The sequence below is a fragment of the Melospiza melodia genome, chromosome 30 (genome assembly GCF_035770615.1).
Source record: "Melospiza melodia melodia isolate bMelMel2 chromosome 30, bMelMel2.pri, whole genome shotgun sequence".
In the NCBI taxonomy this organism is placed as follows: Eukaryota; Metazoa; Chordata; class Aves; order Passeriformes; family Passerellidae; genus Melospiza; species Melospiza melodia.
The window spans coordinates 2,966,267-2,985,532 of record NC_086223.1 but is presented as its reverse complement, the minus strand read 5'-3'; the positions used below and the strand labels follow the sequence as shown (position 1 = coordinate 2,985,532).

General features: G+C 63.5%; 2 protein-coding genes across 3 annotated transcripts; both read left to right on the top strand.

Moving 5' to 3' along the window:
* Positions 1 to 362: 362 nt before the first annotated feature.
* Positions 363 to 15,533, top strand: LOC134430834 (signal transducer and activator of transcription 5B). Of its 2 annotated transcripts, XM_063178703.1 has the most exons (19): positions 363 to 434; positions 10,062 to 10,199; positions 10,284 to 10,440; positions 10,523 to 10,612; positions 10,756 to 10,930; positions 11,005 to 11,135; positions 11,226 to 11,377; positions 11,442 to 11,597; positions 11,680 to 11,859; positions 11,984 to 12,071; positions 12,159 to 12,281; positions 12,431 to 12,523; positions 12,635 to 12,841; positions 13,009 to 13,103; positions 13,170 to 13,300; positions 13,891 to 14,061; positions 14,249 to 14,300; positions 14,499 to 14,606; positions 14,674 to 15,533. In XM_063178703.1, the coding sequence occupies exons 2-19, from the start codon at positions 10,072 to 10,074 to the stop codon at positions 14,798 to 14,800; spliced, it is 2,364 nt and encodes a 787-aa protein (XP_063034773.1). In that variant the 5' UTR covers positions 363 to 434; positions 10,062 to 10,071; the 3' UTR covers positions 14,801 to 15,533. The 2 variants fall into 2 exon arrangements, with proteins under 2 accessions (XP_063034773.1, XP_063034774.1); XM_063178704.1 differs by lacking the exon at positions 363 to 434 and having other exon boundaries at positions 13,891 to 14,046.
* A 466-nt stretch (positions 15,534 to 15,999) lies between these two features.
* On the top strand, positions 16,000 to 18,969 carry GHDC (GH3 domain containing). The gene is made up of 8 exons (XM_063178705.1): positions 16,000 to 16,237; positions 16,318 to 16,448; positions 16,519 to 17,095; positions 17,327 to 17,510; positions 17,599 to 17,670; positions 17,773 to 17,906; positions 18,013 to 18,101; positions 18,187 to 18,969. The coding sequence occupies exons 1-8, from the start codon at positions 16,039 to 16,041 to the stop codon at positions 18,385 to 18,387; spliced, it is 1,587 nt and encodes a 528-aa protein (XP_063034775.1). The 5' UTR covers positions 16,000 to 16,038; the 3' UTR covers positions 18,388 to 18,969.
* Positions 18,970 to 19,266: the final 297 nt, after the last annotated feature.

Below are 19,266 nucleotides of genomic sequence, written 5' to 3'. Positions count from 1 at the left end.
TGTCCTGCCAGAGCCGCTGGTGTTGAAGCCTGAAGCTGTTTTGAATTCTAGTGCTAGAGCCACTACTCACTTATGGCACCCTGTGCCATTACCTCCTGCTGGTACTGGCGGCGTTAACCTGCGCCCGGTACCGTCACCCAGTGCCACTGCCCGATGCCATTCCCCCGTGCCCGGTACCGGCACTGTTACGCGGTGCCCAGTGCCGTCACTCAGTGCCATTATTACCCGGTGCTGTTGCCCAGTTCCCGGCACCGCTCCGTTACCCGGTGCCGCTCCCGGTGCTGGCGGGGCCCGGCGGGGGCGGGGCCGCGGGGGGGCGGGGCCGCGCGGGCCGGGCCGGGGCGCGGCGGGGGCAGAGCGGCGGCGGAGCCGAGCGCCGGGAGCCGCCGGGAGCCGCGGGAGCAGCGGAGCCGCAGCCGCCGCCGCGGCCGCAGGTGGGCAAGGGCGGGAGCGCGGAGCCGTCAGCGCCGCCGGGACCGCACCGGACCGAACCGAACGGGACCGAGCCGAGCGGGCCCGGACCACGTCCGCCTTCCGCAGCAGGGCCGGGCGGGGTGCGGCGGGACCGGGGCGTTCCGGTCCGGTCCGGTCCGCGCTGTGGGTGTTTCGTAACCCCGGGCGGGCGCAGCGGGGACAAGCGCGGAGCTCGGCGGGAGCCCGGCTGGGCCCGCGGGCCTCTGGGCGGGCGGAGGCGACAGTGGGGCCGCTCCGAGGGGGCGGCGGGCACGTCCCGGGCCCGTCCTGCTGCCGCGGCGCATCCCGGGGCGGGGGCGCTCCTGGCCCGCCGGAGCCGGGCCGCTTCTCGCACGCGGGCCCCGCCGGAGCGGCGGCCCCGGAGGGCGGCTCCGAGTGCCGGTCCCGGGCCGAGGGGAGGATCCGGGGCAGCGCGAGGCGTCCCGTGCGGTGCCGGGGGGATCCCGCCGCAGGCAGCGCACCGAACCGGGACGGCGGGAGTGCGAGCCCCGCTGCTGTGGGTGGCACACGCGGGGCGGGTGGGATCGTTCCCCGGCGGGAGCGGCGGCACCGCAGCGCCCGGTGGTCTTTCACCCAGCTCGGGAGCCGCGGCCACCTGTCCGGCGGGTTACGGAGCTGTCAGGGCTCCGTGCCAGGCCGGCCCCGGGCAGCTCCTGCCCAGCGGCTCCGGGGCTCCCGTGCTCGGCTCGGACCGATGGGCCGGGGCTGTTGGCTCAGTCAGTTCTCCGTGCTGGGCACCCCGTGGCACCGGGCCGGTGACCAGCGGCGGTTTGGCGACAGTGCCTGGGGAGACAGCGCTGGGCTCAGGGTGGCTCCGCGTGGTTTGCCCTGGCAGGGGCATGGCACACGATGTCCCTGGGGTGCGCGGCCCTTGGTTAGAGCAGGACATTCCTGGCTGGGGGCTGGCTCTCTGCTGGCTGCCTGCGGGTCCCTGCAGTGCTCGTGCCTGTGCCCAGAGCAGTGTGAGCCCCATGTGGCATGCGAGGGGGCTCTGAGTGCAGGCACAATGAGGTGCTCCACAGAGCCTCACCACTGCCATGGGCACCAGGATCCAGCTCTCCATGGTGGGAGCTTTCCCCTCCAGGTCCTGACTCCTGGCCCAGGTCTTTGTGCTCCTGAAGCCATCAGGATTGCAGCCTGACCTGATGTGGTTCTGAGGATGTGAAGATGGAGACTCTCTGGGTTTTAGAACAGTTCCTGCTCATCCCTGGGGCTGGAGAGGGCTATGCTGTGCCCTGCTGTGTTGTGCCCTGCTGTGTTGTGCCCAGCTGTGCTGTGGGTGCATCATGAGGAGGAGGAGGAGCTCTGGTGTGGGCTGAGAGGTGCCAACAGCCTGTGTGCTGGGAGAGCTGTGCTGGGAGCAGGGTGTGACAGGTGGCTGTCACCCACTCTGTGTTTTGTGGCACTTTGACAATGCCCTGCTTTGGGGATGTTGGGTCCCTACGGTTGTCACTAGAGCCACCTCACTGGGTCTGCTGCAGCTGCCTTGTGCCAAGGCCAGTGCTTTGGGGCAGGGTCAGGGATGCTCTCACCATTCAGGGCGCTGCACTTGGGGATGCTCAGCACAGGGCACACAGAGCCTCTGGAGGGACCTTCCCCTCTCGCTGCAGGGGAAGTGCTGACTCCAAAGTGACGGCGAAGGCTTTGCCATGGGGTTTCCCAGCTCTCTCTCGAGTGATAGCAAAACTCAGATACCCTGCTTGCAAAAAATCCCTGCTCCCTGCTGTCTGCGACATCGTGGGCGGCGAGTGGCGACTGCTTTGGGCCGAGTACAGTGAAGCAGCCCTGTCGGCTGGGAAATTACTTTGTAGTTTGCAAGGAATGACTGTAAGGTGGGTCACACTCAACAGGCTCCACAGCAGCCCTGGGATGCCAGTGGGATGGCAGGCAGAGTGAATGGGACCTCCCTGGCATCAGCATCCCCTGGGTACCTGTGCTGGTGGCAGCATCCCTCTGCCTGCCCGGCTGCAGTGTCCCCAGCACTGTGAGTGCTGAGCTGGGAGCAGCCACTGCAGGGAAGCCAGGGCATGGCTAGGGTTAAGGTTAGGGTCGGGATTAGAGTCCCCACCTTGTCAGGACTCAGCTCTGCAGCCATGCAGGCAGCTCCAGCCTGGGAGGCTGTGCTGGCTCCGGGGCTCCGGCACGCTCCGGCACAAGTAGCCTCGACAGCTGTAATGTTTCTGTGGCATGCCTTTCCTTTCATGGGGTGTCTATTTTGCAACCCCCAAGTGTTTTGATCCCGGGAGGAAGGGGGCGGGGGTGTTTACCCTGGCACCGCATGGCTGGTGCAGGGATCCAAGTGGTGCTGGGCATGCCTGAATTTCACATGCAGCAACAGTTCTAGCAACATCTGCTGGCTGATAAAAGGTAGGCTGCTGCACGCCGCTGCTCCCGCCGCGTTGGGAAACGTCGAGGGGGAGGCACTCTGTGAACACGGCTTCCTGGCCGATAGGGCTGAGCTGACTTGCTGATAAAGCAGAATCCACCCATCTGGCTGCACCAGAGGGGCCAGGAGCACGGGCTGCTCGCAGGCACTCTGTGCTTCCCTGAGCGCTGGGTCCCGCTTCCCGCGGTATCAGGAATGATGTGCGGCCGAGCTCGGACAGCCACGGCAGCATAGCTGAACCACAGCACAGTCACGACCCATTCCCGGTTCAAACAGTCACTGGTGAGTTTTGCAATCTCCACTTTCAGTGTAACTTTGTGTTATGAGCTGGTTTATAGCACAGCTCTGCCGGGGAGGGAACTGGGGAAAAGGCTGGTGCTGGAGAGCACTGCCTCAAAGAGCAAAGCAGCGACCCAGTCCTATCCACCATGTGCTGGGTGCTCATTCTGTCCGGCCTCTATCACTCAAAGGCCCTGCAAAGCCTTTAGCAGAGGAAGAGCTGCTCTTGCTGGCAGTTCTGAGCTCCTGCACCAGCTGGAAATGCTGTAAAATGATCTTTGTCCTCTCTGGTGTGAATACCCGACCCTGGTGCTGTTGGGCTGTGGGCCCAGGGGTGCAGCTTCTCTGGCCCTGCTTGTGGAGATGCTGAGTGAGGCTTATGGTGCAGCTCAGGGGCAGGGGCTCTGCTGCTGCTTCAGGGGCTGGAAAGCCCATCCCAGGGCCAGGAAAGCCAAAACCCACCTGGACATATTTGTGTCTGTATGAATGCACGTTGAGCTTCACCCCTCTCTCGATTTGACTGAGGACTTTGTTTCACAAACCACCGGTGTTGGTTGTTTTATTCTCTGTCTGACTAGTCCCCCCTCCTGCCAGCATCCCTGGATGTCTGTGTATCCCCTCTTCCAAAGGCAAGGCTTTACTCCTCTCCATCCTGCTCCGTTGACTTGGTGCAAGAGCATCTCTGTGTGCAGAGCTGCTGGGGATGAACTCTGGGAATGCAGTGAGGGGATGCAGGAGCTGCTCTGGTGTCCTTCTGGCTCTCCCTGCTCACCACACATCCAAAAACCTGTGCTGTGCCAGCTGGGCTAGCCCAGGACAGCCCTGCCAGGGGTGAGGAGGCTCCTGCACCATGTCCCCAGCTCCAAGGAGAGCTGGAGCATGGCATCGACCCGAGGGGATGGATGCAGTCAGAGCAGTGCCTGTGCTGCCCACATCTCCCCCAGCCCACCTGGGTCCTGCCCAGCAAATCCAGTCTGGCTGTGGGTGGATTAGTGCCATTGTGTGCGCTCGCTGGAGCATGGCAGAGAAAATGAAATCGTGTCTCCAGACCCCAATCGGGACTAATTCGATGCTGAAATGAGCTTAATCCTCAGGTCCTTCACCCAGCCTATCCCTCCTGGGCTGGCACAGGTCTGAGCAGGGATTAGCACCGAGCCAGGGGCTGGGATGGATTTGGCCTCGGTGCAGGAGGCTGCCACAGAACCTTTGGGACCCCAGGGATGTGCCCTCAGCGTGGCATCACAAGGATTTGGGGTTGGGCATTATTAGCATGGAGGGAAAATCCCTTCCTTGAGCATCCTGGCACGGGGCAGCTGCACATCCCTGCCTGGGCAAGGCCAGAGTCTGGGATGCTGCAGGTGGTCAGTGGCTTTGTGCCCGCCCTGGGATTCCCCCACCAAGGCAGGGGAAGCTCCAGAACTCTGAGCTGGCAACTCCCTGCTGTGCCAGCCCCAAAGCTGGTTAACTCAGCTGCTTGGCCCCAGGGAGCCAGGAGTAATTAAAGCTCTGCCCAGCCTCTCTAATCCTGTCTGGGGGTTTATGGTGGGGGCAGCACCAGTGCTGGCAGGGACTGGGCTCCCCACTGGATGTCCTGCAGAGGCCACACTGGACTCATGCCCATGGGGCTGGTTGGGCACTGGGCTCTGCTGATGTGGCTGCACCCTGTGTCCTGCCCACCAGTGCTGGTGCTGCTGCAGGCTCAGTGTCTGAGGGAAACCCACTGGTGCCTGGGCAGTGCCTGTACCTGGCTGTGGCTGCCGCGGGGTGGCTCTTGGTGCACTGAGGTTTTCTTGAGGTTCCAGCCGTTGGATTCAAGGGATTTTGCTGGGTATTTCGGTGGTTTTGGTTTGACGCAGGTTTCTGGGCCTCTCTGATTGGAAGAAATCTGAGTGAGGAGGAAACTTTTCCCAAGGGTGGCAAGTGCTGGCAAGCTGAGAGCCTGGCCTGTGGTGTGAGATGAGCTGTTGGCAGCCCCCAGCACCGATGCCCCTGGCACCAGTCCCAGCTGGGGCATCTCTGCCTGTGTGGGGCTGGTGTTCCCTCTGAGCAGCATCAGGTCATGAATTCACGGTGTGAATTCTCTGCTTTTGGCTCTCAGAGTTGCTGGGGCACCTGGACAGTCCTGGTGCTACTAGTTCCACCTCTGCCTACCTGCTCTGCTGCTGGGGGACATGTCACCTCTGCTCTTAGGGGGCACGTTGGATTACCAGAGCCAGCCATGCCTCTTTCATGAGTGTCATGGTACAGATGTTTCCAGTGTGGGCTGAATGGTTTGGCTGCCTCCTCACCGGGGTGAAGACATCAGTTGCTGCCTCTTTCTGTGGGAGACAAACAAACCCCATCAAAGCACGGAGCTTCTAGAAGGAGCTCGCTCCCATGCCGGTGGGCACTGCCGCCTCCCAGCCAGAGCTGGAAACCACAGGCTGGTGGAAAACATGCGAGCAGCCCTTGGCCCCCTGTTCTAGCTCCACAATGTGCTGATACCACAGCTCTGTGCAGGGCTGGGGGCTGCTCACCATCACCTGGGTGTCCCCGCTGCAGGCTCGGCTCCAGGGCCGTGGGCTGGGGGATGTGAGCGAAGCCGGGGGGTGCAGGTCAGGGGGTCCCATCTCCCCCCATGCCAAACTCCTGGGATCCCATCCCTGGCTCTCAGCCAGCCACAGGGGCTCAGTGCCTGCCCAGGACAGCGGCTGTGCCTGCTCTGGCCCCGGGGCGCTGTGAGGGGCACAGTGTGCCGGGTGGCTGCCAGCACTCGGGGGCAGGCTGTCCCGCGCAGGCACCTGACATTTTGGAAGGAAATAGCTGCTCTCTGCTCCTTCCTGTAGTGCGCAGCCAGCGAAACGGCCGCCCGGGAGCCCGGCTGTGCCCGCCCCGAGCCGGAGCCCGGCTGTCCTGGGGCCGGACGCCAGAGCGGCGCGGGGGCACAGCGGGGCCTGAGGGCGGCTGCAGCACCGGGCTCTCCACACCGGCTCCAGCGGGGCCTGACCGCGGTGAGCGCGGCTGCAGAGCGGGCTCTCCACACCGGGCTCCAGAGGGGTCTGAGGGCGGTGAGTGCGGCTGCAGAGCGGGCTCTCCACACCGGGCTCCAGCGGGGCCTGACCGCGGTGAGCGCGGCTGCAGAGCGGGCTCTCCACACCGGCTCCAGCGGGGCCTGACCGCGGTGAGTGCGGCTGCAGAGCGGGCTCTCCACACCGGGCTCCAGCGGGGCCTGACCGCGGTGAGCGCGGCTGCAGAGCGGGCTCTCCACACCGGCTCCAGCGGGGCCTGACCGCGGTGGGTGCGGCTGCAGCACCGGGCACTCCACACCGGCTCCAGCGGGGTCTGAGGGCGGTGAGTGCGGCTGCAGCACCGGGCTCTCCACACCGGCTCCAGCGGGGCCCTGCGGGAGCTGGAGCGGCCAGGGGGCCGCTGAGGGCGGAGGGGTGGCTCTGTGTGTGTGTGGGTAACCGGAGCCCTCCGCTCTGCTCTGCCTGGCGGCCGCTCCCAGCTGTCACCTCCACCGCGCCCGGGGCCCGTCTGGGGGCCGGATCTTGTCCTGAAGGAATCTTGCTTGGAGCCGCCCAGCTCGGAGGGCTGCGGGACAGCTTCCCGCCGGGGGCAGCGGCAGCGCTGGCTGCGGCAGCACCGGAGCCCCTCGGCCGCACCGGCGCAGGGTGCACGGTCCGGCCCTGCGGCCACAAGCGGGGCCGGCTCTGACCTGGAAGCGATCGCGGGTTCCCGGAGGTGCCGAGAAACCACGTGTCCGTGTTTACTGCGGCGGGAGGCGCAGCGGGGCAGGGCCGCTGCCGCCGGAGCCCAGCCCCGCGAAGACACCGCTCCGGAGACCCCCGGGCTGCCGGGGCACCGGGCCAAGGGCAGTGCGGGAGCCGAGGGACTGCGTGGGTCGAGGGAGTGGGGCGGTGGGGGGTACAGCCAGAGCACAGGGGTCCCCCCAGGCCTTTGCCTTAGCCTTTCGCCCCTGCCTGGCCCTTCAGGGCATGGCTCTGGGCAAGGGGCTGCTGTCGGGGGCTGTGCCAGCGCCAGGGCAGGGGTGTCCTGCTCATGAGGAGGTCTTTGGGCTGGCTCTGTGCGGGAGCGCCCCGCGGCAGATTGCAGTGAGCATCCCGTGCAGAGCGTGCTCCGGGCTAGCTGCTGCTTATGTTTGGGTTTTGCCGTGTACATGGGAAGCTGCTGCTGCCGTCCTCATCCTGTGAGGCATTTCCCTCCTTTTGTGTGCCCACGGATGTGCTCTGGCTCTCCTGCAGCTTGGGACTTGCTGGTGCCTACTGCCACTGTGCCTGTGACGCTTTCCCAGTGTGATCATGTCAGTCCCCTGGTTGCCCCCAGCCCCAGCAGAGCTGCCACCTTTCCCATCTTTTCTCCTCCTCGCTGCTGCCTCTGGCCTTCTGAGTGCCCTTTTTGGGTGGGTTTCTCCTGTTTTGCATTGGGTTTCGCAGTGCTTCCCCATCAGCAGTGGGCAGTGAGGCTGTAAGAGGCAGAAATGATGTCTGCTGGTTCCCCTCTCCCTGCTCGGTCCCTGTGTTGCTGGGGTCCCTCCCCACAGCTCTGGGGTCTCTCCTCAGCAGTGGTCCTACCCCGGGAAGCTGCTGCCTGTGCCCCTTCACAGGCAATCAGTCTGGTGAGCACGTCGCTGTGGCTTGTCGAGTGCTGCTGGTTAACCGAGCTGCAGTGGCGGGTGGGTTCCAGCTCGCTGCCAGCGAGTAAATGCAAAGTAGCCTAAACCACTACAATTATCTGCCTCTTGCAGTTGTTGGAGTGCGCATGGGGCCGGTGGCTGCCGTGCGTGGCTGACCCATGGCAGTGCTTGAGGCTGCAGTGGCCCTGCTGGGGCTGGAGGTGGCTCTGGGGTGGGTGAATGTCCCTGGACGTGGGGCTGGAGCTGTCCCTGGATTCCCATCCCTCGGGCAGCTGGTGGTGTCACCGAGGAGTGTGATGCTGGAAGGTGATGGAGGAGGCAGGGCTGCCTGGAAAGGGATCACGGTGGCACCATGGTGCTGCAGCTTGTGCTGAAACAGAGTTGCTGGCCTAGCTGTGCTGAGTCTCAGGGCCAAGAGTCTGCCCGTGGCAGGTGGCACTGGTTGCTTGTGCTGGGGTGGTCATGGTGCCCTGCAGCCCATGGGGAGGTTTGGTTTGTCCCCCAGGTGAGACAAAAATGAGACAAATTTTCCCCAGGAGAAATTGCATGTCCTGCTGCACTGACAGTGTTTGTGGAGGTTGTGCTCAAGCCTGGTGCAAATGGTGTTTTGGGGCACACACCAGGTGAGCTCTGCCACTGTCAGCCACTGCACAGCCCCTTGTAGAGGCAGCTGTGGTGCTGGTGCTCCTGCTCCCAGACTGGCACTGGCCAAAGGCAGTGCCTGCCAGCTCACCACAGAGCAGCCAGAGACTCGTTGCTTAACAACATGCTAGAGTGGAGTAGGAAGTGTTTTGTCACTGTGAGATGGGAAGAGATCACCATTTTATCAACAGGCAGGGCAGTGTCTGTTTGCTCTGTGTCCGTGCAGATGTCCCCGCAGTGCTGGGGACTTCGGTCACTTTGTGGTGCAGTGGCACTGGCGTGGCTGTTCTTGGCTCTGCCCCTTATCAAACGTCCACAATTTCCAACAGCAGCATGTCCTGCTGTCAGCCATCCCACCTTCCCTTTCCTCCTTGCTGGCGTTCTTCTGCCTCCCCAGGCCCCTCCTTGCCAGCAGCATTTCCAGCTTGGTGATTTCTGTGAATGTGGAAATGTTCCTCCCTTTTTATAGAGGAAAAATTCATTTTTAGCCAGCTCTGGGTTATTGTTCCTCTTCCTGTTCGGGGGCGGGTGTGCGTGGCTCGGGGGCTCTGGCTGTGGCTGCTCCACTTGGACCTGCTGCCACTGTCCCCCAGCATGTGCCCCTCACTGTGTGACAGCACCAGCTCTTTTGGAGCCCTGTGACCCACTGGGTATTTCTGAGGCTGAACAAAATGCTTCGGGGAGAGGGGGAAGCACAGCCCCCACTGGCTCAGCCCCTCTGCTTGTCACCAGCCAGTGCAGTGATCAGGTTCTGGCCTGGTCACCCGGCCTTGGGACACGTCCAAGGCCTTGTGCCCCTGCCTGGCCCCTCTGTGTGGTGCCAAATCCCAGGTGGATAGAGTGTGAGTGTATCTAAATGCTGTTTACTGTGCTGCTGCCTCCTCACTCAGGGGGGGCCTTGAGGCCCCCAGACCCTCCTGTGTCACTCACTGTCACATCACCCTCACACAGTCAGCTGCAGGCTGTTTCTCCAGCCCCCTCTAGCCACAGGTGACCCAGGGGACACGCTGGATTTTAATAGAGGTGCTGTCACCACCATCTTATCCCTGCCTGCCCCCGGGGGAACCGAGGCTGTGTAGTGGTTGGAATCCCTGCATGGAGCCAGAGCTGCCCCAAAACTGCTTTGGGAAGGTGTGTGTGTCTCCACCAGGACTTGGGGCACACAAGGGACTCGTCAGGGACTGTGGTGCCACGTGGGCTCGTGGGGCTGGGGCTGCTCCTGCCTGCTGGCGCTGCCAGGGTGTGGGCAGGAGCGGGGTGGATGCAGGGGGGGCCTCTGCTCTGCGTCACCCTGGATTTCTGGGCAGCCCTCCCTCCCCCTGGCCTGTTTCCTCATTCGCGTGGCCAGCGATGGCTGCGATCCCGTGGTGCACTGAGGGGAAATGAGAACCATGTGGAGAGGCCATGCAGAGGCACGTCCCTGGCCCTGGGCACCCCCAGGGCTGTTCCTAGAAAAGAGGGGGTGACTCAGAGCCGGGGTCCACTGCCCCCGCACGCCCTTTCTTTCAGCAGCTGGAGACAGGGCTGGCACCACAGGGACTCGGGCACTCCTGCAGAGGGTGTGGGGACAGCCGGGGCCAGACCCCTTGCAGCACAGTGCCTGCCTGTCTCCTGCTGGTGCCCTGACAGCGTGTCTCCCCACAGGTGCTGAACCATGGCGGTGTGGATCCAGGCCCAGCAGCTCCAGGGCGAAGCCCTGCGGCAGATGCAGGCGCTCTATGGGCAGCACTTCCCCATCGAGGTGCGGCATTACCTGTCACAGTGGATCGAGAGCCAGGCATGGTAGGTCAGGGTGTGCCCTTCCCTGGGGGTGCTGTGACTGCCCCAGGGTACAGGTGCCCTGACACCCCTCTGATCCACACACAGGGACTCCATTGACCTTGACAACCCCCAGGAGAATGTGAAAGCGACCCAGCTTCTGGAGGGGCTGATCCAGGAGCTGCAGAAGAAGGCAGACCACCAAGTGGGTGAGGACGGCTTCCTGCTGAAGATCAAGCTGGGGCACTACGCCACGCAGCTGCAGGCGAGTGGGGGGCTGTGAGCAGGGGTGCAGGGCCGGGGGGGTCCCTGCCCCGTGCCTGGCTCAGGCAGTGCTCTCCCCACAGAACACGTATGACCGCTGCCCCATGGAGCTGGTGCGCTGCATCCGGCACATCCTCTACCACGAGCAGCGGCTGGTGCGGGAGGCAAACAATGTGAGTGTGGGCTGGGAGGGGTGAGGAGAGGGAGAGGCTGGGGGGATGCTCGGGGGCTCTTCTCCATGATGATGGGAGCAGCTCTGAGGCAGGAATAGGGAGGGTTCCCACACTGTGCTGAGCACACCCTGTGCCCCGTGCAGAGCCCTTCCCCATCTGGCTCCCTGGTGGACGCCATGTCCCAGAAGCACCTGCAGATCAACCAGACCTTCGAGGAGCTGCGGCTCATCACTCAGGACTCGGAGAATGAGCTCAAAAAGCTGCAGCAGACACAGGAATACTTCATCATCCAGTACCAGGAGAACATGCGACTCCAAGGTGGGTGGGGGGCCGAGGGGCATGGGCCTGGGGTGCTGGCAGGGCCAGCCCTAACACCGTGCCCTGTCCCCCAGCCCAGTTCTCCCAGCTCTCCCAGCTGGGCCCCCAGGAGCGCATGTCACGGGAGACGACGCTGCAGCAGAAGAAGGCGTCGCTGGAGGCCTGGCTGCACCGTGAGGCCCAGACACTACAGCAGTACCGTGTGGTGAGTGATGCCGCCTGGTTCCCCGTGATGCTGTCCCCATGATGCCCTGTGACACTGTCCCTGCAGCCCTGATGTTGTCCCACCTCGCAGGACCTGGCTGAGAAGCACCAGAAGACGCTGCAGCTGCTGCGCAAGCAGCAAACGACCATCCTGGATGATGAGCTGATCCAGTGGAAGCGTCGGCAGCAGCTGGCAGGGAATGGGGGCCCACCCGAAGGCACCTTGGATGTGCTGCAGACCTGGTGAGTGCCTGGTGGGGTGGGATGGGGTGCTGAGCCCAGTGGGTGCTGACCCTGCTCCCCCCAGGTGTGAGAAGCTGGCAGAGATCATCTGGCAGAACCGGCAGCAGATCCGCCGAGCTGAGCACCTGTGCCAGCAGCTGCCAATCCCAGGCCCAGTGGAGGAGATGCTGTCAGAGCTGAACGGAACCATCACTGACATCATCTCTGCCCTGGTCACCAGGTACAAGTTGGGCCCAGCTGGGTGTGGGGCCAGTTTGGCTCTGCTCCCCTTCCCAGCCCCCTTGATTCTCTTGCCCCCCCAGCACCTTCATCATCGAGAAGCAGCCCCCCCAAGTGCTGAAGACACAGACCAAGTTTGCAGCCACTGTGAGGCTCCTGGTGGGCGGCAAGCTGAATGTGCACATGAACCCCCCCCAAGTGAAGGCCACCATCATCAGTGAGCAGCAAGCCAAGGCCCTGCTGAAGAACGAGAGCACCCGCAAGTAATGCCAGGGGCTGGGGGTGTGTGGCTGGGGTGCCAAGGCAGTGGGGAGCAGGGGGAAGGGCTGCACTTTGCACAGCTCCCAGTCCTGGTGTGCCCTGACTCTGTGTGCATTCCTGTGGCAGTGAGAGCAGCGGGGAGATCCTCAACAACTGCTGTGTGATGGAGTATCACCAGGCCACTGGGACACTCAGCGCCCACTTCCGCAACATGGTGAGTGCCCCTGTTCCCCATCCTGTCCCCTTGTGTCCCCCTGTGTCCCCATCTGTTCCTCCATGCTCATCCGTGATGTCCCTGCAGTCCCTGAAGCGGATCAAGCGCTCGGATCGCCGCGGGGCTGAGTCAGTGACAGAGGAGAAATTCACCATCCTCTTCGAGTCGCAGTTCAGTGTTGGTGGGAACGAGCTCGTCTTCCAGGTGAAGGTAAAGCCACCATGTCCCTTCTGCAGGGCCTAGGCAAGCCATGGGCACTGTGCCCACAGGAGTGGGGCTGGGCTGGGGCCATGTGGGTGCCCGTGGGTGATGCTCCCTTGGTGCCCCACAGCCCATTCCGGTCTCCTTCCTCTCGGCAGACGCTGTCCCTGCCTGTGGTGGTGATTGTGCATGGGAGCCAGGACAACAATGCCACGGCCACTGTGCTTTGGGACAACGCCTTTGCCGAGCCCGTGAGTGCCAGTGCCGTGGGGACAGGACAGGCCCCATCTGCCCAGTGTGGGAGTAGGGCTCAGCCTCCTGGTGAGACATCAGGCAGAGCTGACCATGCTCTCTGCCCCCAGGGCCGCGTGCCCTTCGCTGTGCCCGACAAGGTGCAGTGGCCACAGCTCTGCGAGGCGCTCAACATGAAGTTCAAGGCAGAGGTGCAGAGCAGCCGTGGTCTGACCAAGGAGAACCTGGTGTTCCTGGCACAAAAGCTCTTCAACAGCACCAGCTCCCACTTGGAGGACTATAGCAGCACCACAGTGTCCTGGTCCCAGTTCAACCGGGTAAGTGGCCTGGGCTCTGCCCAGAGCCCCCCCAGTGCTCGTGCTTGTGGGGCTGGATGGGGGTGTACCTCACCCTGAGTCTCTGCTGCTGCACCCAATGTCTGTGCTGTGTAACAGTGGCTCAGAGGCTGCTGACAGGAGTGCTCATTATCTGGAGATTTCAACAGGAAAACCTGCCTGGGAGGAATTACACCTTCTGGCAGTGGTTTGACGGGGTCATGGAGGTGCTGAAGAAGCATTTGAAGCCGCACTGGAATGACGGGTAAGAGCCGCCCTGCCCTGTGCAGCCTGGCCCGAGCCCCAAGCCCTGACGCCCTACTCTGCCTAGGGCCATCCTGGGCTTCGTCAACAAGCAGCAGGCACACGACCTGCTCATCAACAAGCCCGACGGGACCTTCCTCCTGCGCTTCAGCGACTCGGAGATCGGTGGCATCACCATTGCCTGGAAGTTCGACTCCTGTGAGTGTGTGCCAGGCACTGGCATCCCTGGATCCCAGCCAGGCCACCTCATGCCCTTGGGGCACTGGCACTGCCACAGCAGGCAGGCTGGAGTTATCCTCAGGAAAGAGGAGAGCGCCAGAGCCCCCAGAATGCCTTGGCTGTGCCATGGGGAGCGGCGCCACTCACTGCAGCCATGGCTGTGTCAGGCCCTGAGGAGGGCCCAGGCTGAACCCAGCCCTGGGAAATGATGTGGGCTGTACAAAATCCAATTACTCCGTGGTGCTCCCCAGTGCACGGGTTGTCAGGGGTGGCCTAACCCCTTGCAGGAGTCTGTTGCCGTTCAGAAGAGTGTCCTTTGGAGGGCCACATAACTGAGAAGCACCAGAGAGCCCCATGGTTGGGGAACGTGTCAGGATGAGGCCAGACCTGCCTTGGCTTCGCTGTGTTTCCTTTCTTATCCCATTTTCTGGCGACCTGTGCTCTATCCTCAACTGTTTCTGGGGGAGGGATGCAGTGTGGGACTGCTGTTTGCTGCTTGATGTCCAGAGCACAGCCAGGAACTGCGGCAAACTCCAGGATTCACCATGATCCTCACGCTTCTCTTGCAGCTGAGAGGATGTTCTGGAACCTGATGCCTTTCACCACCAGGGACTTCTCCATCCGCTCCTTGGCTGACCGCCTCGGGGATCTCAGTTACCTCAACTACGTGTTCCCCGACCGGCCCAAGGACGAGGTGTTCTCCAAGTACTACACGCCGGTTCTCTGTGAGTCCACGCCAGGTAGCGCTGTCCCTCCACCCCTCATGTGTCCCCTCTTTTGTGCATCCAGCCAGGATGGAGCTGGTGTTCTCAGCCTCCCCCGGCCCCACAGGGGTTCGGCATCTGGCCACGTGTGAGCCCCCAGCACTGCCTGGGGTCGTGGCATGTGCTGGAGTTTGGGGCCTCAGTGCTGCTTCCTTCTCTCTAGCTAAAGCTGTGGATGGATATGTGAAGCCACAAATCAAGCAAGTGGTGCCAGAGTAAGTTTGACCGCGAAGGGAGATCCTGGGCAGTGGTTGCCATGGGTTCCCAGCATTGAATTGGCTGGGTTGGGTGGCACCCAGGGCACTGAGGAGCTCAGAGCCACCATCAATGGCCACATTGGTGCTGAGCCTTGTGAGAGATCTCGGTGACCTCACCCACAGGGCACCCAGTGCTCATGAGACCCTTCCCCACAGGTTTGTCAATGCATCAGGAGATTCTGCCCCTGGAGGGGCCACCTACATGGACCAGGCCCCCTCGCCTGCCGTCTGCTCCCAGCCTCATTACAACATGTACACCCAGAAGTGAGTACCACACCCTTACCCCTGCACTGCTGCAGCTGCTCCTCCCCTCACCACCTGCCTCCCACAGCCCCGACCCTGTGCTGGACCCCGAGGGTGATTTTGACCTGGAAGACACGATGGATGTGGCGAGGCACGTGGAGGAGCTGCTGCGGCGCCCCGTGGACAGTCAGTGGATCCCCCACGCCCAGTCGTGACAGGCAGGCGCCTGCTCCCTTGCCCCTGGCCCCAGCGCTGCGGGGACTGTGCTGTGTTCGTGTCTCTGTGCCAGGGGACAGCGGGTGGGCCCTGCCCCCAGGATTTGCTCTGTGCTGCCCCGAAACACAGGCTGGCGTCCAGCTCTTTGGTGTTTATGCCCTTGTATAAACGGCAGCGGATTTGTCGCATGGTTTTCCTGTATGTTCCTTTTAAGAGGCCCAGCTTCGGCTTTCCGCTTCTGCCAGCACTGGCCCTGCAGCCCCTGACCCCCCCTGTGGGGCTGCTGGGGGCCCCCAGCCCGGCCTCAGGTTCGCTTTCGCAGTCGTCACTAAGAATGTACATGTCGCCTTCTTGTTCTCCCCGCGGCTCCGTGCCCAGGGCTGCGTGAGGGCAGAGGGCAGAGGAGGGGTTCTGCCAGGGCTCCCCCAGCCCGTGCTGGTGCTCTGCTCCACACTGGCAGGGTCCCTGCACCTCATCCTCTCCTCTGTCCCCAAGGATGCAGGAGCTCCTCCGGCTGCCGGCCTCGGTGTCCCCTCTGGAGCCGGTTGCAGCGTGAGGGTGGCAGGGTGCGAGGGCACCCAGCGAGGGCAGTGGGGTGGGCAGGGGGTTTGGGGGAGCGGAGCCCTCTACCCGCTGCTTCTGCCCTCGCCTGGGCAGAAACTCTGGGGTCCTGGCCATGTTATTTTTCTATCACAGAGTAAATAAAGCACGGAATATTTTTGTAACACAAAAGCTCTGGGTGCCACGTGTGTCTTGGGACAGAGGTGGGTCCCTCTGGGGAGCTCCTCATCTTGGGTGCAGTAGATGAATGCCGGCGCTGGGCTCGGTGTGTGGGGTTCCTATCTCCGAGGGCAGGGTCGTCGGGCTCCGTTGGCACAAGCTGGGCGGATCCGGGGTCTCTGTCCGGGCGGGAGGGCTGCCCTGAGGAGCAGGGGTGGGCTGGGCAAAAAGCAAAATAAACCGGATCAATAGTTCTATTTTTCCAAAGAAGGAGCTTGCTCTTGCTGGAGGGGTAGAGGGCGCTGGTACTGGGGGTTCAGTTGCGGTTGAATTCCCCGCCGGGCGGGGGGCCCGGGGTGTGCTGTGTAAAGGTGAAAATGAAAATAAAACTGAAGCGGGGAGGGGGGCGGCGCCGGGCGCGATAAATCTCCGTCATTTCTGCCGGAGGCGGAATAGCCGGCGTGGGTGAGGGGGGTCCGGGGCCGGTCCGTGCCCGGGGCGGTGCCCGCGTTCCGCGATGCTGGTGGCGCTGGTGGCCGTGGCCGTGGCCCTGGCTGTGGCCATGGCTGTCCCCGCATTACGGCACCGTTTAATCCATTCCGCGGTGCGCCGCGTCGGGGCCCGGTACCGGCGGCGGCTGGAGGCTCCGGACAGCCATGTGCGGCTGAGGCAGGAGCGGCGGCTGCGGCGCCTGCTGGGCACCGGCAGGGCCGGCGGTGAGCGCGGGGCTGCGGGAAGCGCCGCGGGAAGGGGTCGGTCCCGTGGTTCCCTTCTCAGTTTGTGCCTCTCCCGGCAGGCTGGGAGGAGTTCCAGGAGCAGCACCCCTTGGGGCAGCCCTGTAAGGACGAAGCGCCGGCAGCTCCGCTTCCTCCACCGTATCTCTGGGCTTTGCTGCCCAGCTGCTGCGACACCGACCCCCGGCTGCAGGTACGGGAGCGGCGGGCGGCTGGGCGCGGATCCCGCAGGGTCTGCCCTCCTGACCCACCCTCCCTCGCAGGGCTCCCTGCTCTACCTGGATGCTCTCGGCGCCGCCTTTCCACGGGCTCTGACCCGCCGGGGCACGGCCGTGCTGCACTGGAGCCCCGGCTGTCCCCGCGCCCCGGCGGGGTGGCCGCTGCCCACCCTGTACTGCACCCCGGCCGCGGCCGCCGTGCTGCCCTCTCGGGCCGCAGCGCTGCGGCTGCAGCTGCTCTTCGCCCTGCGGCGGCGTGCCCTGCATGTGCTGGAGGCCGGGCTGGCAGCCGAGCTGCGCGACGCGCTGCTGACCCTGCGCACGGAATGGCCGCGGCTGGCGCAGGAGCTGGAGCTGGGCAGGCTGAGCCCCCAGCCCGGCCTGCCCGAGGAGCTGCGGGAGGAGCTGCAGGCGCTGCTGAGCCCTGCTGTGGCCCGGGCGACCGAGCTCCGTGATCAGTGTGCCCACGGCTTTGAGGGCATCGTGCCGCGGCTGTGGCCGCGGCTGGAGGTGGTGGTGGTGAGAACGATGTGCGGCACGGAGCGGCTCTACTGCGACTCCCTCCGCCGGGCCGACTGCCGGGGGCTGCCCTTCTACTGCCCCTTCTACCAGGCAGCAGGAGGTGAGTGTCCCCAGGATGCTGGTTGTGTCCACAGGGTGCCCACAGGGAGCTGCTGCCATATGGCAGCACAGATCTCCCTGCCCCATCTCCGTGCTGCATTCCCTTCCTGCAGCCTGAAAACACCTCAGTCCTGGCACCAGCAAAATTCTGCCCCTTGGAGAGGGGTGAGGTTTCTGTGGGTGAGCAGGGGGGTCTGGGGTGCTCACATTGCCACCTGCTGCCTCTGCCCAGCCCTGCTTGGTGTGAACCTGTGGCCAGCGGAGCCAGTGCCCCGATTCGTGCTGTGCCCTGACTGGGCTTTCTGCGAGTTCCTGCCCTGCCCGGCCAGCAAGGAGGCACGGACGGTGCTGCTGGATGAGCTCTGGGAGGGCCGTGAGTACGGGCTGGTTGTGACAGCTCAGCCAGGAGAGTACAGGTGCCTCCTCCCTGCTGTGTAGCCCTGGGGGGCTGCCTGCCCCAGCCCCGTGCACCCATGTCCCCCCTGACACCCCCCTGCCCTGCAGGTGCCGTACTGGGGAGGTGCTGAAGGTGACAGGCTTCCACAAGCAGTGTCCTGTGGTGGAGCCTGTGCGCAGGTGAGGACGCCCCAATGCCTGTCCCTCACCTCAGGGAGCTGGGTTACAGGCAGGGTTTGACAGGAGGGTGCCAGTCACCCACCCTGTGTCCCTGCACCTCAGGGAGAGCCAGACACTGAATGTGAGAGGCGAGAGCATCCCTGAGGAGCAGTTCTGCCAGAGCCTGTGCCGCACCCTGAGCCTGTGGCCGGGTGCTTGCCTTGTTGACTATGTCTGTGTGGAGAGCAGCCTGCTGGGTGAGTTCTTCTGAGCTGTCCAAATCCCCCTAAAGGTGTAGCTGGCACTGCATGGGGGTCTGCAGCCAATTCTGGCAGCTTTAACCTACTCGTGGTTCTGCTCCAGGTGACTCCTCAGGGCCCTGTGCCCCTCACTACGAGGTGTTCCTGGAGCTGCAGGGCCTGCGGGACCTGTCGGAGGTGCAGCGCTACAAGGTGAGCAGGACACGGGCTCTGCCCTGGGGCTGAAGGACACAGCTGGTGTGGCAGCGTGGCACCAGCACAGGCCCTCTCCTTGCAGCTGGACCAGTGTCTCCAGGAGGATTTCCCCGTCTACAAATCCTTCCGCTTCAAGGGCAGCATCGGGCCCCTGCGCCTGCACCTGGTGAGGCCCAGGAGCTTCGCCCGCCTGCGGGAAGCGCTGGGCTCCCCCGTGCCCATGCCCAGGGTCCTGCGTGAGGAGCAGCTGCTGCAGCTCATCCAGGGAGCAGTCATCTCCTAGGGCAGCCTTGGCACCCCGCAGCCCTTCCTGCCTGGCATGCACCCTCTGAGGAGGGGCCGTGTCCCCGGGGTGGGAGGGTGTGGGGTCAAGGTGCTCATCCCCAAGGGCTTGCCTGAGTGGAGCAAATGGAGACAGTGAGCTTGACCGTGATCCGTGGCAGCAGCTGGCACCACTCACTGATGCTGTGGAGGTGGAGCAGGAGCTTGGGAGCCTCGGGGGGCAACTGCAGGACCCCCTCACTCAGTGCCTTGGCAGCACCTGCAGCCACAGTGCAGTGTGTGCCTGTCCCAAGGGACACCACAGCCCATGGCTGATACTCAGTGGAAACCTGCAGCAGCAGCAGCAGCAGGAGAGCCGTGCCTCATCACTGGGGTCCTGTGGCATTTTGTCCCCTGTCAGGGACACTGCAGGCAGGGCTCAGGGGGCTGCTGGTGGCAGGTGTCACAGAGCAGCCCCAGTGCATGTCCACTGGTTTAAGAGTAAGCTCCGGTGAGGGCTGCTTTTAATGCTTTGAAAACCAAATGCAAAATAAAGGAGGATTATCTTTTTGAAATAAATAAAGGACCGCACTCTGGGATTGATTTTTTTAGACTATTATTTTTAATCTTCATTAAAGAGATTGCTCAAGCAATCTGACTGCTCTGGGGGCTGAGGAGTTGCTGCTGTTCTCAGGCGTCCTGGGGAAGGGGCAGCCATGAATATTTAACCAGCTGAGCCCTCTGGGGGCACCAGGCTCTTTGTGCCTTTGAGGCACATGTGTACCCTCGGGAGGGACTGGTCATTTCCCCTCCTGCTCATTAAGGGTTATTTCCAGGGCTGGTGAGGGCGTTTGGGGCACCTGCTGTACCGCAGCAGCTGCTGGTGGGCAGAAGATGATGT

What these genes read in the sequence shown, in the direction of transcription:
- GHDC (XM_063178705.1), top strand. Translation starts at nt 16,039, where the DNA reads ATGCTGGTGGCGCTGGTGGCCGTGGCCGTGGCCCTGGCTGTGGCCATG. An exon ending in GGGCACCGGCAGGGCCGGCG is followed by an intron (nt 16,238 to 16,317) that starts GTGAGCGCGGGG and finishes CTCTCCCGGCAG; the next exon opens with GCTGGGAGGAGTTCCAGGAG. An exon ending in TGTGGAGAGCAGCCTGCTGG is followed by an intron (nt 17,907 to 18,012) that starts GTGAGTTCTTCT and finishes GTTCTGCTCCAG; the next exon opens with GTGACTCCTCAGGGCCCTGT.
- LOC134430834 (XM_063178703.1), top strand. Translation starts at nt 10,072, where the DNA reads ATGGCGGTGTGGATCCAGGCCCAGCAGCTCCAGGGCGAAGCCCTGCGG. An exon ending in CACTACAGCAGTACCGTGTG is followed by an intron (nt 11,136 to 11,225) that starts GTGAGTGATGCC and finishes CCCACCTCGCAG; the next exon opens with GACCTGGCTGAGAAGCACCA. An exon ending in AAGAACGAGAGCACCCGCAA is followed by an intron (nt 11,860 to 11,983) that starts GTAATGCCAGGG and finishes TTCCTGTGGCAG; the next exon opens with TGAGAGCAGCGGGGAGATCC.